Genomic DNA, 18,237 nt, shown 5'->3' with positions numbered 1-18,237 from the left:
TGCAGATGATGCTTGCATCTGTGCACACTCTGAGGCCGGGCTCCAAGCTGTGGAATATGTACAGCAGGCATCTCAAAACCCCAGAGAGTCCACCAAAGCTTGCACATGCTCAGATCCCTCAGAACTGCAATCTATGCAATACCACTGGTGAATCTTGTAACAGTGGTTCTGGAATCATAGATGAAGATGTAGACTGAGAACCATGAAAGTTCCTCTTCCCTCCTCCAGCACAGTCCACTGGCAAACCTGGAAACAGAGGAACCACTTCCTGCTGAGAGCCCATAGCAGCATTACCTTCTGCCATGTCATCTGTAACGGCTGCTGACTCTGAAACCTTTCCTGACTCTGAGTCATAAAGTACGGTCTTGGTGCCTGTGAACAACTCTTCTGTTTCACAGTTTCACAACCCAAGATTCTGGACCACTTTGGTTTGAAATTATGCAAAGTCCACATGTAGCTTGGACTATGGCCTATCAGCTCACTCCCAAGGATGAAATGGTGCTGGTGGTGTCATCTTCTGATTTATTTGACATGCCAAACAGGACTTCACTTTGTCCTCCAAGTCCAAATCCATTTTTGGCCACCAAACGTATGATCTGACTAGACTTTTCATTCAGGAAGCACCTGGTTGAACCTCATGAACTTTATCCATGACTTGCAAACCACCAGAGGGCAGAATTTTCACTGTTGATTCCCCACAATATGCATCAATTCTGCACACTTAACTCATCCCTACACTTCACACAAGGATCAACTGATCATCTTCTGTCATTGTTGGCCATCCTCCCAACAGAATTCTTTTAACTTGCTGCAGAATGGGATCTTTCTCTGTCCACTGCTTAATCTGCTGCGCACTTACTAGAGAATGTGTAAATTTCACAAGTAAGAATATTGTCTCAGCAAGACACAAAACCATAGAAACTTAGAAACACAGATACTAGAAGCAGGAGTAGGACATTTGGCCCTTCAAACTTGCTCTGCCATTAATTTTGATCATGGTTTAATACTGAATTCAATATCCTCATCCCCTATTCCCCCATATCCCTTGATTTCTTTAGCCCCAAGAACTATATCTAATTTCTTCTTGAAATTAGACAACGTTTTAGCCTCAACTACTTTCTGTGGGAGTGAATTCCAACATTCACCACCCTCTGGGTGAAGAAATTTCTCCTCACCTCAGTTCACAAAGGTTTACCCCTTATCGTCAAACTATGACCCCTAGTTCTGGACTCCCCCACCATCGGGAACATTCTTTCTGAATCTACCATTAGAATTTTATAAGTTTCTATGAGATCCCCTCTCACTCTTCTAAACTCCAGTGAATATCATCCTAACTGACTTAGTCTCCCGTCATATGTCATCCCAGGAATCAGCTATGTAAACCTTCGCTGTATTCCCTCTATAGCAAGGACAACCGTCCTCAGTTAAAGACACCAAAACTGTACACAATACTCCAGGTGTGGCCTCACCAATGCCCTATACAATTGCAGTAAAACATCCCTATCCCTATACTCAAATCCTCTCACTATGAAGGCCAACATATCATTTGCCTTCTTTACTGCCTTCTGTACCTGCACACTTACCCTCAGTAACTGATGCACAAAGACTCCACAGTCTCGTTGAGTATCCACCTCTTTCAATTTACACCTATTCAAGTAATAATCTGTCTTCCTATTATTGCTACAAAGTAGATAACCACACAATTATCCACATTATACTGCATCTCCCATGCATATGCTCACACATATAGTCTGTCCAAATCACACTGAAGTATCTTTGCATCGTCCTCACAGCTCACCCTCCTACCCGACTTTGTATCATCTGCAAGTTTGGAGATAATACACTCAGTTCCCTCTTCCAAATCATTAATATATAATGTGAACAGTTGGGGTCCTAGTACAGATCCTTGCAGAACCCCACTAGTTACTGACTGTCAATCAGAAAAAGACCCATTTATGCCAACTCTTTGCTTCCTATCTGCTAACCAGCTTTCTATCCATCTCAAGACATTACCTGTATCCCATGTAATCTTATTTGAGACCTTGTCAAAAGCCTTCTGAGATCACATTCACTGGTTCTCCTCAGTCAACTCTACTAGTTACATCTTCAAAGAATTCCAATACGTTCGTCAAGTATGATTTCCCTTTTGTAAATCCATGCTGACTTTGTCTGATTATCCCATTGCTTTCCAAATACCAAGATATGAAATACTTGATAATGGACTCTAGCGACTTCCCCAATACTGACGTTAGGCTCACTGGTCTATAGTTCTCTGTTTTCTCTCCATATCCCTTTTTGAATCGTGGGCTTACATTAGCTATCTCCAATATTCGAGAGTCCAAAGTATTTTGGAAAATAATCACCAATAATCTACTATTTCCAGGGCCACTTCCTTAACTACTCTGAGATGAAGATTATCAGGAGATTTATCCACCTTCAATCCTCATCAATGTCCCCAAAACAGAAAACTGATTTCCTTCAGCTCCTCACTAAAACATGTTTCTCTCAGCACTCCTGGTACATTATTCATGTCTCCCTTCGTGATGTCTGAAGCAAAGTACAAATTTAATTCCTCAGCTTTTTTTTATTCCTCGTTATGAATTCTCCTGTTTGACAGTAAGGGACCTACATTTGTTTTTGTCAATCTTTTTCTCTTTACAGATCTATAGAGACTGTTACATTCAGTTTTTATGTTCCCCACCAGCTTACTTTCATATTCTATTTTTCCCTTTTTAATCAATCCCTGGATCCTCCTTTCCTGAATTTTAATCTGTTCCCAATCCTCAGGCCTGTTGCTTTTTCTTGCCAATTTGTATGCTTCTTCCTTGAATCTGATACTATTTCTAATTTCTCTTGTAAGCTATGGTTTGGTCACAATTCCCTTACCACTCTCGTGTCAAACAGAAATAAACAGCTTCTAGAGTTCATCTATTTGTTCTTTAAATGCTTACCATTCTCTGTCCACTGCCTTTCCTTTCAGTAATATTTCCCAGACCAATTGCCAATTCATGCCTCAAACTATCATAGTTCCCTTTATTGAGATTCAGGACCCTGGTCTCATAATCAACTTACATCATTACGGTCACTCGTCCCCAAGGCTTCTTTCATAACGAGATTGCCAACTAATCCTTTCTCATTTCACAACACCCAGTCCAAGATGGCCTGCTCCCTTTTTGGTTCCTCAACATATTGGTCTAGAAAATCAGCTGCTTACACTCAGAAATTCCTCCTCTGTTGTACCGTGACTAATTTGACTCTCCCAATCTATATGCAGGTTAAAGTCACCCACAATCACAGGTCTTTGTTTAACACATGTATCTCTGATTTCCTGTCTAATGCTATTCTCAATATTACCACTGCAGTTTGGTGGTCCGTATACCATCCCCACCAATGATTTTGCCCCTTGTTATTTCTTAACTCAACACATACAGATTCCACATCATCTATGCTAATATCTTTCCTCAACATTGTATCAATATCATCTTTAATCAACAATGCAATTCCACTACCTTTCCCTTTCTTTCTGTCCCTCCTAAATAGTGAATAACCCTCAATGTTTAGTTCCCATCCTTGCTCACCTTGGAGCCACGGCTCTGTAATGCTAACTATATCATACCCCTTTACATCTATCTGTGCAACTAATTCATCCACTTTGTTTCGAATACTTCAAGCATTCAGGTACAAAACCTTAAGGTGTGCACTTTAACATTTCTTTTCCTCTTCCTCCTTTTTTTTACTTGATCCTTATCTGACTCTGGCCCTTCATTTCTCTGCCTATCAGTTTCCTGATTCTCCTTACTGTCTTTTCTTCTTGTTCTTAATTCCCCCTGCTTTGAATCCTTACATAGATTCCTATACCGCTGCCATATTAGTTTAAACTCTCCCCAACCATTCTAGCAAGTGCCCACCCCAAGGACATCAGTCCCAATCCTACCCAGGTGTAACCCGTCCAGATTGTACAGATCCCACTTCCCCCAGAATCTTGACACCAGTTCTTCCTCTACCCATTACACAGTCAAGGTGATGCGATGACATCTCCCAAGGAATGCTCCTTGGTGAAGTCTCTCCCAACCTCTTCTTGGATGGCAAATCCAGTAAAGGGAAACAAGTCAAGGTGTCTGAATCTTTCCTTGCTCAGTACACAATATTGTACTGATAAGCTGACAATGTAAGCACCCAGCGCTGTATTCTAGCTGAGGTCATAGGAAGATACATTCCAACTCACTGTAAAGACTCAGCAATGGTTTGTGATCAGTATTTATGGTGAACCAATGATCGATGGAATCTTTCACGGCAAGACAATAGCTAGGAATTGAACATAAGAAATAGGAGCAGGAGTAGGCCATCTGGCCCTTCGAGCCTGCCCCGCCATTCAATAAGATCATGGCTGATCTGTCGTGGCTCAGTTCCACTTTCCCGCCCTCTCCCCATAACCCTTAATCCCCTCTCTTATCAAAAACCCATCAACCCGCTTCTTAAAAATATTTAGCGAGGCAGCCTCCACCACTTCAACGGGCAGAGAATTCTTCAACCAACCATGAATATCCCTTTTCAGCTTTTGTCAGTATCCTAGGTGCAAAACCAATGGTTTTTTTGGATCCATCCTCCATTAAATGAGGAAGTACCGCCCCCACATGTAGAGCGAGGCATTGCATGACAGGATAGGCTGTTGTGTCTGGATCAAAATGGTCCAGCAGATTAACCAATTATAGCAGCGATTTCACATCGTTAAAAGACTTCTTCTTTGCAGACTCCCACTTCCATTTGGTTTCTTTGTGCAGAAGTAGGTAATAATGGAGCCAACACTGTTGACAGCAAAAACTTTCCATAATAGTTCACAAGGCCCAAAAGTGACCTGAGCTCAGCCACATTCCTGGGCTGCGGAGCTTCCTTAAATGCTCGGACTTTCCCTTCCACAGGAGATAAGTCTTGTGCAGTGGCTGAGATACTCCACACTTTGTGCCTGAAAAATGCAATTGCTCTACTTCAGGTACAGTCCCGTTTCTGAAAACCTTTTTAGCATTTGATCCAGATTGCTGAGATTTGCCTCCTTGGTCTTCCCTGTAATCAAGATGTCACCCAAGTAGACTGCGACATGAGGAATGCCTGGCAACAGGTTATCCATCGTTCTTTGAAAAAATCACCAGACTGGGGAATACCCCAAAAACCATACGATTGTATTTGAACAGACCTTTGTTTGTGTTAATTGTAACGTACTGCTTAATGTCCTACTCTAGCACGAGTTGTTTATAGGCATGGCTCATGTCAAGTTTGGAGAACATCTTGCCTCCAGCAAGAAATGAAAGCAGATCTTCCATCCTAGATAACGGATAAGGATCTAACTGGGAAACCTGATTAACTGACAGTTTACAGTCTTCGCATACACAGTACCATTAAGTTTAAGGACAGGAACAATTGATGCTGCCCAACAAGAAAACTGAACAGGGTCAATGATTACAAGCTTTTGAAGCCGATCCAAATCCTCCTCCACTTTACTTGGCATAGGGCATTGCTCTAGACCTGAAAACTTGTGCAGTAGCACACAACATACCCAGTTCATCCTTGAAGACTTCAGGATACTTCTTAACAACAACCACGATCATCTTAGTGTGCTTGATCTCATATTCCCACTTCAGTGGAATTTTGCTAAGTCGGTGATGCTCTAGCAAACTTGGCCTCTTCACTTTTATCACAAGGAGGCGTGACCTTGCTTCTTATCTGTTGTATGCAATATGCACTTCCAATGCTCTGAGTAATGATTTGGAATCTCTGGCGCGTGGCCAAGGTTTGATCTCTGCCTGAGTTAGGGATCGTGTTCGATTAGAGTCCCAAGTCGACTTGTTTGTTTCTTCACTAATTACTGATGTGGAGGCTCCTGTGTCCACCTCCATCTTGATTTGCTCACCATCGATCACTACTGTGGTATAAATAGACTTCAAAGTGTCTCATTAACATTAAACATACTGTAAGCTTGCTCCTCTGCCTGCTCTGAGCTGTCTAGGTGATGTGTTACTGATTGAGGCTGCTTCGAATTTCAATTATCTTCTCAGCCTTTGCCTTGCATTTCACACCCCTGCATTTCTTCACTAAATAGAACATAGAACACTACAGCACAAACAGGCCCTTCGGCCCACAAGTTGTGCCGATCATATCCCTACCTACCAGGCCTATCTATAACCCTCAATCCCATTAAATCCCATGTACTCATCCAGAAGTCTCTTAAAGACCCCAACGGGTTTGCCTCCACCACCACCGATGGCAGCCGATTCCACTCACTCACCACCCTCTGAGTGAAAAACTTACCCCTGACATCCCCTCTGTACCTGCTCCCCAGCACCTTAAACCTGTGTCCTCTCGTAGCGACCATTTCAGCCCTGGGAAATAGCCTCTGAGAATCCACCCTTTCTATACCTCTCAACATCTTATAAACCTCTATCAGGTCGCCTCTCATCCTTCGTCTCTCCAGGGAGAAAAGACTGAGCTCCCTCAACCTATCCTCATAAGGCACGCCACCCAATCCAGGCAACAACCTTGTAAATCTCCTCTGCACCCTCTCAATAGCTTCCACATCCTTCTTGTAATGAGGCAACCAGAACTGCGCACAGTTGTACTCCTTTATCCCATTAGACCTGCCAAAATAGACCAGTACACATTTATCCGCGTTGAAGTCCATCTGCCACTTCTCCGCCCAGTCTTGCATCCTATCTATGTCACGCTGCAACTTCTGACATCCCTCCAGACTATCCACAACACCACCAATCTTCGTATCGTCGGCGAACTTACTAACCCATCCCTCCACTTCCTCATCCAGGTCATTTATGAAAATGACAAACAGCAAGGGTCCCGGAACAGATCCCTGGGGCACTCCACTGATGACCGACTTCTATGCAGAAAAAGACCCATCTACAACCACTCTCTGCCTTCTGCAGGCAAGCCAGTTCTGGATCCACAAGGCAACAGCCCCTTGGATCCCATGCCCTCTCACTTTCTCAAGAAGTCTTGCATGGGGGACCTTATCAAATGCCTTGCTGAAGTCCATATAAACCACATCCACCACTCTTCCTTCGTCAATGTGTTTAGTCACATTTTCAAAGAACTGTTAGAATCTGTCATTAAGGAGGAAATTGCGAGGCATCTTGAAGGGAATTGCTTGATAGAGCAGACGCAGCACGGTTTCAGTAAAGGGAAGTCGTGTCTGACAAATTTACTGGAGTTCTATGAGGATGTGTCTAGGGCGGTGGATAGAGGAGAGCCGGTGGATGTGGTCTTTCTGGATTTTCAGAAGGCGTTTGACAAAGTACCTCACAAGAGGTTATTGCAGAAGGTCGAAGGACATGGAGTTGGGGGTAGGGTGTTAGCTTGGATAGAGGATTGGTTGTCAAATAGGAGGCAGAGAGTGGGGGTCAACGGGTGCTATTCGGATTGGCGGATGGTGACTAGTGGAGTGCCCCAGGGGTCGGTGCTGGGGCCTCAGCTTTTTACCATTTATATAGATGATCTGGAGGAGGGAACCGAGTGTAGGGTGTCGAAATTTGCTGATGACACCAAGATTGGGGGAACGGCAAATTGTGCGGAGGGTGTGGAGAGTCTGCAGAAGGATCTAGATAGGCTGGGCGAATGGGCCAGGAAATGGCAAATGGAATTTAATGTCGGCAAGTGTGAGGTGGTCCACTTTGGTAGGAAGAATGGTAGAAAGGACTATCACTTACGTGGCGAAAAACTGCAGCAGATGACGGTGCAGAGGGACCTCGGGGTCCTTGTGCATGAGTCACAAAAACCCAGCTTGCAGGTGCAGCAGGTGGTCAGGAAGGCGAATGGGATGCTGGCCTTCAAAGCGAGGGGGATTGAATAAAAAAGTAGGGAGGTCTTGCTGCAGCTGTATAGGGCATTGGTGAGGCCGCAGCTGGAGTACTGTGTGCAGTTTTGGGCGCCGCACCTGCGCAAAGATATTTTGGCCTTGGAGGGAGTGCAGAGGAGGTTTACTAGGCTGATGCCGGAGTTGAGGGGGTTGAGTTATGAGGAGAGGCTGAATAAACTGGGCTTGTACTCGTTAGAATTTAGAAGAATGAGGGGAGATCTCATTGAGACGTATAAGATGATGAATGGGATGGATAGGATAGAGGTGGAGAGACTCTTCCCGCTCAAAAAAGACAGTAGGACTAGGAGGCACAGCCTCAAGATAAAAGGGGGGCGGTTTAGAACGGAGTTGAGGAGGAACTTCTTCACTCAAAGGGTGGTGAATCTCTGGAATTCTCTGCCCGTTGAAGTGGTGGAGGCTGCCTCGCTAAATATTTTTAAGACGCGGGTTGATGGGTTTTTGATAAGAGAGGGGATTAAGGATTATGGGGAGAGGGCGGGAAAGTGGAACTGAGCAGCGACAGATCAGCCATGATCTTATTGAATGGCGGGGCAGGCTCGAAGGGCTAGATGGCCTACTCCTGCTCCTATTTCTTATGTTCTTATGTTCAACCAGGCTCGTAAGGCACGACCTGCCCTTGACAAAGCTGTGCTGACTATTTCTGATCATACTAAACTTCTCTAAATGTTCATAAATCCTGTCCCTCAGTATCCTCTCCAAATGATCCTTCTTGTTGCATTGGTGACACACAGCATCCATAAATGTGCAATGTTTCACACGGTGTGTCCCTCTGCATCTAAAACACTCCATTGATTTCACCTTTTTGCTTGGAACCTCCTTCTTCATTTGATGTAACATCTGCCAGGGCACCAACATTAGCCCTCTGAATATCTTCAGCGTTACAGGCAGCCATTCCCATGCCCTGTGCAATTTCTAGAACCTTCTCTTGTATTGACACCCATATCCCATGTCTGAATGATCTCCTCCTTCTTCTGTGACACTTCCAAATGTCCCATTTGTACCATGAAAGCTGTTGCAAATGACTGTCTTCCCAAGAGTTTTTAAAGCACAGATATTGATCCAAAAGCATATCTTTTTCTGAGAATCTAACTGCAATTAAGACCAGTCTCTCTGTATGTGATACTTCAGTTTAATCCAACATTTGAAAGTAAACACTGAACAAAGAATTCCAAATTGAATTTCTACAATCTTTTATATAGCGTATTAAATTTCCATGATGTATTCCTGTGTGTAATTATAATCCTCTTGTCTAAACTTAGCTGACTGTGCCTCATTTATATTTACTAGATCATCTTTTTTATAAAATTCTATCAATCACCCAAACTTTCCTCAGTGTCCAACTGATGGGCCTCTAACTCAAAAAATACTTAGCAGCTTATCTTGCTTTGTTCGGAAGTGACAAGGCCATACCTTGTTTCTTTTTGGCCATTGGTCATAAGGTTTAATTTCAGAGAACACTGGTGGGACCCTGGCACTTTACATTGGATCTCAGCCACTCTTCTCAAAAGTAACATGTCTGAAAAAAAATCTTAGTTTCCCATCTTTACCTATAGCAACCATCCTTTGCTACCATGTTAAATGGAACCAGGCCAGGCGAAGAAGTAGAAAACAAGACACAATTCTTCTCTTGAGGGTAAGTTTATTCACAGAATGCAGAATTAGAGATCACTGCCTTCCACCTACTAATCCCCACACTGCTCTAGCAGTTCCTTTTTGAATGTTGCTGTTTCTCTGTCCACACCTAGAGGTGCACAAAGCAAACTTTCATCTCTTTCCATAGTGAGGATTTTCCTGGAAAAGGTCACTAGTCTGTTACTAGAGGCTTATAGCTTGAGAGGCATCAAGCTTGCTTGACCAGGAGTCACTCCCACTCTTACCACCTGCTGTTGCTGTCTCTTGGAAGGATTTTGCAGGTTGATATGCATCCTGTTAACCACATTATGAACAATTTTCCTTGGGGTGGAAGTCCTGGGGTGGAACTCAAAGTAAGAAGTCGCATAACACCAGGTTAGAGTCCAACAGATTTATTTGGTAGTACAAGCCACTAGCTTTCAGAGCGCTGCTCCTTCATCAAGTTCACTCACCTGATGAAGGAGCAGCGCTCCGAAAGCTAGTGGCTTGTACTACAAAACAAACCTACATAAGAACATAAGAAATAGGAGCAGGAGTAGGCCATCTAGCCCTTCGAGCCTGCCCTGCCATTCAATAAGATCATGGCTGATCTGTCGTGTCTCAGTTCCACATTCTCGCCCTCTCCCCATAACCCTTAATCCCCTCGCTTATCAAAAACCCATCAACCTGCGTCTTAAAAATATTTAGCGAGGCAGCCTCCACCACTTCAACAGGCAGAGAATTCCAGAGATTCACCACCCTTTGAGTGAAGAAGTTCCTCCTCAACTCCGTTCTAAACCGCACCCCCCTTTATCTTGAGGCTGTGCCCCCTAGTCCTACTGTCCTTTCTGAGCAGGAAGATTCTCTCCACCTCTATCCTATCCATCCCATTCAACATCTTATACGTCTCAATGAGATCTCCCCTCATTCTTCTAAACTCTAACGAGTACAAGCCTAGTTTATTCAGCCTCTCCTCATAGCTCACCCCCCTCAACTCCGGTATCAGCCTAGTAAACCTCCTCTGCACTCACTCCAAGGCCAAAATATCCTTGCGTAAGTGCGGCGACCAAAACTGCACACAGTACTCCAGCTGCGGCCTCACCAATGCCCTATACAGCTGCAGCAAGACCTCCCTACTTTTATATTCAATCCCCCTCGCTATGAAGGCCAGCATCCCATTAGCCTTCCTGACCACCTGCTGCACCTGCACGCTGGGTTTTTGCGATTCATGCACAAGGACCCCGAGGTCCCTCTGCACCGTCGCCTGCTGCAGTTTTTCGCCATGTAAGTAATAGTCCTTCCTACCAAAAGTGGACCACCTCGCACTTGCCAACATCAAATTCCATTTGCCAGTTCCTGGCCCATTCGCCCAGCCTATCTAGATCCTTCTGCAGTCTCTCCACACCCTCCGCGCAATTTGCCGTTCCACCAATCTTGGTGTCATCAGCAAATTTCGACACCCTACACTCGGTTCCCTCCTCCAGATCATCTATATAAATGGTGTTGGACTTTAACCTGGTGTTGTGAGACTTCTTACTGTGTTTACCCCAGTCCATTGCCAGCATCTCCACATCATGGAACTCAAACACAGTGCTTCTAGCTCTGAGGCAGAGAGGTTACACACGGTGCCACAAAACCTCACCTTTTTAAATGTGCTAATGAACAATGAATCAATCAATATCTTTGAGTCTATTTAAAAAGACGGTAAATAGCAGATAGATTTATTACCTGAATACTGCTCCAGTTCTTTTAGTTTCTGTTCATTTATATCTGTTGCAATGACCACAGCACCTTCCTTTCCAAATGCCTCAGTATTAAATACAGAAAACAGGAAAGTTATTTTGGTGAGTTTTGCATGACTACAGGTTAGTTTATATTCTATCTAATGCTATTCTAAAATCAAAAGCAATTTGAAAAATGCATGAATGATTTCTAAAGATAGCAGCTTTACAATTTGAACCATGTGTGTCCTGATTCTTATTTAATGGACATTATCAGTCGCAGCATGGCAATTAAAATCGGTAATCAGCTTCCCAGATTGTACATTAAAAATGGAAACTTACAATTGCACATGCCCGCCCAATGCCTTGTGCTGCTGCTGATAAAATGATTACTTTTCCATCAAGGCGGCCCATCTCCCTTTAAAACAAAACAAGAAATCATATACACAGCAAAACTTTCCTTCTTGTCAATAGAATACTATACCTTTCAACAACAGTATGTTCTGTCTAAAGTGAACATTCAGAGCCTGAATTCTCTGACCTTGCCCACAACTCTGATCTTGTTGCAGTTAATGGAGATTTGAGCTAAGCACCAAATTCTTTATTCACACTGCCATGGGTAGCAGGGCATGAACAGCTGGAGAGTTCCAGACTTGGGGAGGGGAGGGGCAATTCTCCAAAAAGAATTCTAAGTGTTGAATTCAGTAAATCACACTGATTTTTCAATGGAAGTTAAGAGAAGAGTCTCCCATGCTCTGTGCACTGCAGACTGCACTAGCGTAAATCACATGAAAAATTGTGTGGAGAGGTCAGCAGCATAGCGCTGAGCAGGCCACCGAGCACGCACCAATCTGTCAGTGCCGAGATCAGCGTATGTACGGTAACTCCTGTCTGCCAACCCCGTGACCCTCACAACACCAGCCCTCCACTGCCCGATTGTTGGCCCCCCAGGCATGCCCGGGCACTGCCCCAACTCCTCTCACCTGCACCCCTGACCCCACCCTGATGGCCAGACCCAATCGCTGGCTTCCCTGCCTCTGCTCGTGATCCCAAAGTGCAGAGTGTACATCAGGGAGCAGAGGGATGTTGTGTTTTTGTTGGGGCTGGTGTTCTCTCTCACTAACATCTGAGGATCTTATTTCACTCAATCGTCTAAGTACACACGAGGCTGAGTTTTAAGAGTTTTCCAATTAAACTGCCAGGTGCCTCTCCTGTGTAGTTTCCTGCCCATGTATTTTTATTGATGTTATATTTTTGTTGCTCATTTTGCATTCCTGGCTTTCTAACTACAATCTCTATATTAAATGGCATTTCTCACTTTTGATCCTCTATATAACTAGTCTTCTGTATTCTCTATTTATAACCCTATGCAACATGGTAACAGTAAACTTCATGGAAATCATTAATATACAACAGAAACAAATGTATTGATTCGACTGAGATCCTCTTCATAGAATCACAGAATCCCTACGTACAGAAAGAGCCCACTTGGCCCATTGAGTCTGCACCGACCACAATCCCACCCAGGTCCTACACCCATATTCCTATATATTTATCTGCTATTCTCTCTAACCTACACATCATAGGACCCTAAGGGGCAATTTTAGCAGGGCCAATCAACCTAACCCGCACACCTTTGGACTGTGGGAGGAGACTGGAGCACCTGGAGGAAACCCATGCAGACACGGGGAGAATGTGCAGACTCCACACAGACAGTGATCCGAGCAGGGAATTGAACCCAGGTCCCTGGAGCTGTGAAACAGCAGTGCTAACCACTGTGCTACCGTGCCGCTCTCTTGTTCAGTAACTCAGAACACTCGGCTTGTAAGGCTCCCTTAAAAATACATAACAAATCGAGGGCAACTTGATGTGGCTCAAAGTAACAGAGGCTTTATTGCCAATGACAAGTGAGTATTTACAATAAAAGGATCAGGCAAAATAACTATGCAACTGCACAACACACCTCCCTCGCTCCAATTGAGGATCCTACCCGATCTGGGATATGCACCCTTCTATTTAATTGGTTAGGCTTCCCACCTTGACGTATCAGAGGGTCTGGTGTGATCACCTGGCCCTCAGGTAATGCCCATTTAGAGGGGTCACATTGCCCAAAAAGCATGTAAAACCAAGTGGACTACTTTTTAATCCCATCACGTTTGTTTCTCCTGATACTTCTCTATAGTCTGTCTCAGGTTATTTTCAGTCATTTCCTCGTTACCAATGTAAACTAGTTTGTCTGTTCTCTACTGTTCACAATTCTGTGCAATATGTGTAATCAGCAGAATGTTTGAGTCTCTGCTTTACGTAGCTCAGGGCTAAGGCTGGGTTACTTCATTCCAAACATGTTGATTTTAAATTGAAGTTTATCTTCCATACAGTCCAAAAAGAGCACTGCATCAAAATTTGGATTTAGTTGTGTTCTTAGGTACACTTCAATGTTGTCATGAATTATATTTTCGTATATGTCTTAATTAGTACTTTTTGTACAGGAACTAGGACAATAGGGAAGGTCATATGCTTCAATATGTTCCATCATTCAACTGGATCATGGCTGCTCCGCATCTGACCTCCATCTACCTGCTTTGTACTTGTTGACCTTAATACCCTGCCCAATTAAAATATATCACTCTCAGTTTTCAGATTTTTAATTGATCTCAGCCTCAAGACTTTCTGGAGTGACAGAGTTCCACTTTTCCACAAGGTTCCCATGCTTCATGGTATTGCTGCTGGTTTATCCAGATCTCACTTTAAGGTTTGCTCCTTGGTTCTGAATTTTCCCCACAAGATGTTGCTTGTGTTGGAAATCAAAGTGCTAATTAGCTCTCCTGTGAACACAACTTTACGACTGCACACATTAAATAACAAGATGGGAGAAATAGGAGAGAAGAGGATTTGAAGATGAGAATATCATCTATTATCAGAGCGAGAACTTTTCTGTACCGTGTAATGGTGAACCTATGTGTTTTTGGTGTGAGCTTTTCTCATTTCAAGTCTCGCTGTCATTTCCATGCTTGTCATGAGCCCATCAACCTTCCAAAAGATTCCAAAGTTCATTCTTTGTAAGTTAAGATTTTGAAAATCATTTTGCAAAACAGATATTTTCAGTAAAGCTGAGACTGTAGTTTTGAACAAGGATGTGAGCACTGCTGCCTGTGTACAAAGTTCATGGACCAGTGATATTATACCCTTCCTATTCTCAGAAAACAATCAATTAGGAAAGTATATTTCAGGTCTGCCTTGTCATGTAGTAATCACCAGCTCTCAGATCTAAATAATGATGTTGAATTCAGTTATCCAGAGGTGGCATATTTAAGTTTGGCATAATCCAGACAAGCCTCAGCTGGTTACATTTGTGAACACAGCGTCTGATGAAGAATTGCCGAGCATTCTGACATTTAGCCCTGGATGTGCAGATCAAAAAAACCCTGATGTCTTTTAGTCAACAAACCAAGGTATCATTAGAGACCTACAGACATCATTACTGATAGCATGCCAGCAATGCTAGCATCAGAAATAGAATTTAACAGGCTTTGTAAAGCTGATGACAACTTTCCTGAATTCTAGAAATTTGATTGTTTCATTCACTGGAATATCAGAATTTGTTCTGAGAGATTACTTTACAAAGTGTAAAATCTTACAGGCTGAGGGATTTAATGATGGAAATCTTTCGCATGCAGGATGTTAATTTTCTGGAGGAATTGTAATTGCTTGTGTTCCTTATTGAAAAGTCGGTCTATCCAAATATTCAATGGAAGGAATTACAGCCTGAGCTCACAGACCTTTGTTTCTTCTCGGATTTGGCTACTTGAGCAGAAATGCTGCTGCATCTAAACAAATTAAATCCAGAATTACCCAAAGTCAAGAGTGTGTTTCTCTTTGTAAACTAGCGTCAACTGCCTTAGCTTCAAAATGCTGGGTTAATGTTTTCCATCCATAATTAAGGTTGATTTATTGCTGAGATAGATTGTTTTAAATCTGCATTGGTCATCGATGAAACACCTTTCAAAATTAAACTATAAATTTGTTCTGACTGATGCTTACATTTCTGAGTTGTTACATTCATACAAAACCAAACGTTAACTATCCAGATTTTAATAAGATGGTGTGAAGCAAAACTATTAAAAGAGGTGTTATTTGGTGCTTGACTTCTGTGCAGTGTGTGTTGCAGTTACTGTGAGAATATAATTGTTATCTGGATTAGGTAAAAGGTAAAGTCGCCATAGTCCCAGACTATAGACTGTTCTCCCCTTCAAAGGGTGACTGGTGGTGATTTAACTTGAGGATCACCACACCTCAGGGAAAGGGCTGCTCCGGAAGACAGTACCTTCATGAATAATCTCAGCCGTTACAGGAATTGAACCCATGCTGCTATCATTACTCTGCATCAGCTGTCCAGCCAACTGAGCAAAATCATGATTTAAAAGAACTGACTGCTCCAAAACAGGCTGGCATTCTGGCTGTCCAGTGGTAAAAATCCTTCAAAGTGATGGTGGCCACAGAGTATCAGAGTGAAGAGTAGGGCTTGTAGTAAGGTGTTGTGAATAGTTTGGTAGGTCTTATTAAGGTATTCATGGGTAGTCTTAGGTAGTTCAACGGTAAGTATTTATTACCTCCTAATAACTGTACACATAGTTCCTAGCTTGTACCTTTACTGTACCTATCTCCTTGCTTATTTCTACACATGGCTCTGTCTGCAGCAGCACTAAGTCCTAGACTTGGATCATCACTGTGTAGGTGGTATTGTAATCAGTCCTGTGTTAACCCTTTATGTGTGCCTTCTGCTTTACCTCATCTCAAGTCTTTATCCCATGTATTTACAAGTTATCCCAGTTTACTCCATGTATTTGCATCACTACTACTACCTCATCTCCCCCAACTTAGGCCTATGAGTTCATGGGCTCAGTCAGTCTGGCAACACTTTATATAGCTCTAGTTAGGTCCCAACTAGAGTACTGCATCAAGTTCTGGTCAACACTCTTTAGGTAATGTGTAAACGTCCTTACCTGGAACTCATTGCTCAGAAGCGTGTTGAGTGGAAACAATCAGAAATTTGAAAAGGAATTTTGATGGGCACTGGAAGGAAATAAACTTGCAGGACTACAGGGCTCAAGCAGGACTGGATAGCTCTAAGGAGAGCGAGCATGGATTTTATGGGCCAAATGGCCTCCTATGTGTTGAAAGTAACTCCATGACTGATATATCTACTTATTTGACTCAGTGCTTTTTTGGTGATTCTTCTGTATAGCATCTTGGGATGTTTTAGGTGCTATATAAGGCAAATTGTTGTTGATTAGAGCTCACTGGCCATGTAAAATCCAGTAGAATCTGAAAATATTCACAGCGCTGAAGGAGGCTGCATGGCCACATGTCTCTGTGAGAACAATTGGCCTGGTCCCACAGAGTAACAAGTTTCTTTTTCAGAGAACTATCCAATTCTCTTTGAGACTTAGCTTTAATCTGCCTCCATCACACACAGGCAGTCCCTTCCAGATTCAAACCATTTGCTGAATAAGAAATGATTTCCTCATGTCACCACTGCTGTTTTTGCCAATCACCTTAAACCAACCCTGTCACCAATCAGAACAGTTTCTATTTGATGTCCATTCCCCTCAAGACTCTGAACCAGCTCCAATAAAATCTCCTTCTCCTCTCCAAAGAGAAATCCCACCTTCTCCAATAAATTCATTAATTGAATCTTTTCTGCATCCTCTCTTAAGTCTCCACATTTATCCTAAAGCAACGTGCCCAGAACTGGATACAATACTTCAACGTACACTCTTAGACTCTCTGCTATAATGGTAACCTGACAGACCATCTCAAACACTGCAGCTGCCTCCAAAGCATTTCTCTTCAGCCTTGTGTTAACCCTTCAATGAAATATACCTCTGTATTTAACCACCTGTCAGCACTTGACAGGATTCCTCATAATTAAAAGCCAAATGTTCCAAATGTTGTCTTAATCTTAAACTGATCACTAAAAAGTTAACTTTCCATAAATAGTTATAGAGTGTAACCCCGTTTTCATACACTAAGACACTAAGAAAGTACTCGGATTTTCCGCATCTTTGTTTTAACGTTGGGAATAATCAGAAAGGTCTGGTGGCAGATGGTGGAAGTTCAACATTCAAGATGAAAGTGGCAACGCAATGTCGGATTACCACATCCCTGCAATCACTTCCTGGGTTAGACCATGACTGAGTTACTTACGAATGTTAGCGCCTCCGCAAAACAACACGTCTCACCCAGCTGCTGTCAGCTCACACAGACTATTGCGAAAGAAATGACCGGTCTACACCTTGTGATAATACCGTCATTCTTGACCAAGTGTCAGGAACAGTTCAATAAGTGACACACTCCTTCCTGGGAGCACTCTGTGCAAGTCATCCTGACACTGAAAGGGGCTACAGAGAGCTTCCAGATCTCAAGGATTTTTCGGGGTATTCTTTTCACCCTTTCCGACCTCTAATACAGTAAACAATATTCCCTACTTCTTACCGTGCAGTTTAGGGGGATTTCACTATCCCAACTTCCTTCTTTCTTTTAAAATGGAATTTGTACCGTGGCTTTACTGAGGAAGCAGATTTGTACAAACTACAGAGCCCACCAGTCCTTGCGGCTGCATCCGCTCCCACACATTGCTGTAATTCTCTATCAAACTTCACCCTACTAAAGCTAAATATAAAAAGCACCTCTCGGCTGCCAAAGCCTTTACACCAGCTGCCTGTAGGAGAGGTAGCGGTGGGGGGTGCATTTACTCAGCTGAAATAGAGGAGGTCATCGACAGAACTTCCTCAACTCCTGTCGCTGTAATTGGGCTACTGGAATCATTAATGTCTAGTTGGAATTTTGCACAGGTCATTATTTACTGGAGATTAAAGTGTTCGGTGAGAAATCAATCCATTGTGTCGGTACCACTGCCTTTGACAGAGAGTTTGTTCTCAGCTCTTCACAACGGAGATTCAAAACTCAGAGCTAATGCCGGGATTTTTGGGTGTCTTCCTCTTCCTCCTCCCTAATGGTTCCAAC

General features: G+C 43.1%; 1 protein-coding gene across 4 annotated transcripts in view; it reads right to left on the bottom strand.

Moving 5' to 3' along the window:
• The window catches only part of bdh2 (3-hydroxybutyrate dehydrogenase, type 2), a 64,568-nt gene extending 46,737 nt beyond the window's left edge, over window positions 1-17,831 (bottom strand). Inside the window, exons 1-3 of one of the 4 annotated variants that reach the window (XM_080200473.1) lie at window positions 17,707-17,831; window positions 11,554-11,629; window positions 11,219-11,297 (exon numbers count right to left, since the gene is read on the bottom strand). In XM_080200473.1, coding sequence (XP_080056599.1) covers window positions 11,219-11,297; window positions 11,554-11,625 — 151 coding nt within the window. In that variant the 5' untranslated portion in view covers window positions 11,626-11,629; window positions 17,707-17,831. Of the gene's footprint in view, window positions 1-11,218; window positions 11,298-11,553; window positions 11,630-14,151; window positions 14,233-17,418; window positions 17,604-17,706 lie in introns of those variants that run through there. The other 3 variants (XM_080200499.1, XM_080200482.1, XM_080200491.1) reach the window with 3 other exon arrangements.
• Window positions 17,832-18,237: the final 406 nt, after the last annotated feature.

Source organism: Carcharhinus amblyrhynchos, chromosome 1 (assembly GCF_965287045.1).
Source record: "Carcharhinus amblyrhynchos chromosome 1, sCarAmb.v2.hapA, whole genome shotgun sequence".
In the NCBI taxonomy this organism is placed as follows: domain Eukaryota; kingdom Metazoa; phylum Chordata; class Chondrichthyes; order Carcharhiniformes; family Carcharhinidae; genus Carcharhinus; species Carcharhinus amblyrhynchos.
Note: the sequence above shows the minus strand (reverse complement) of the source record. Positions and strands in the feature narration are given on the sequence as shown.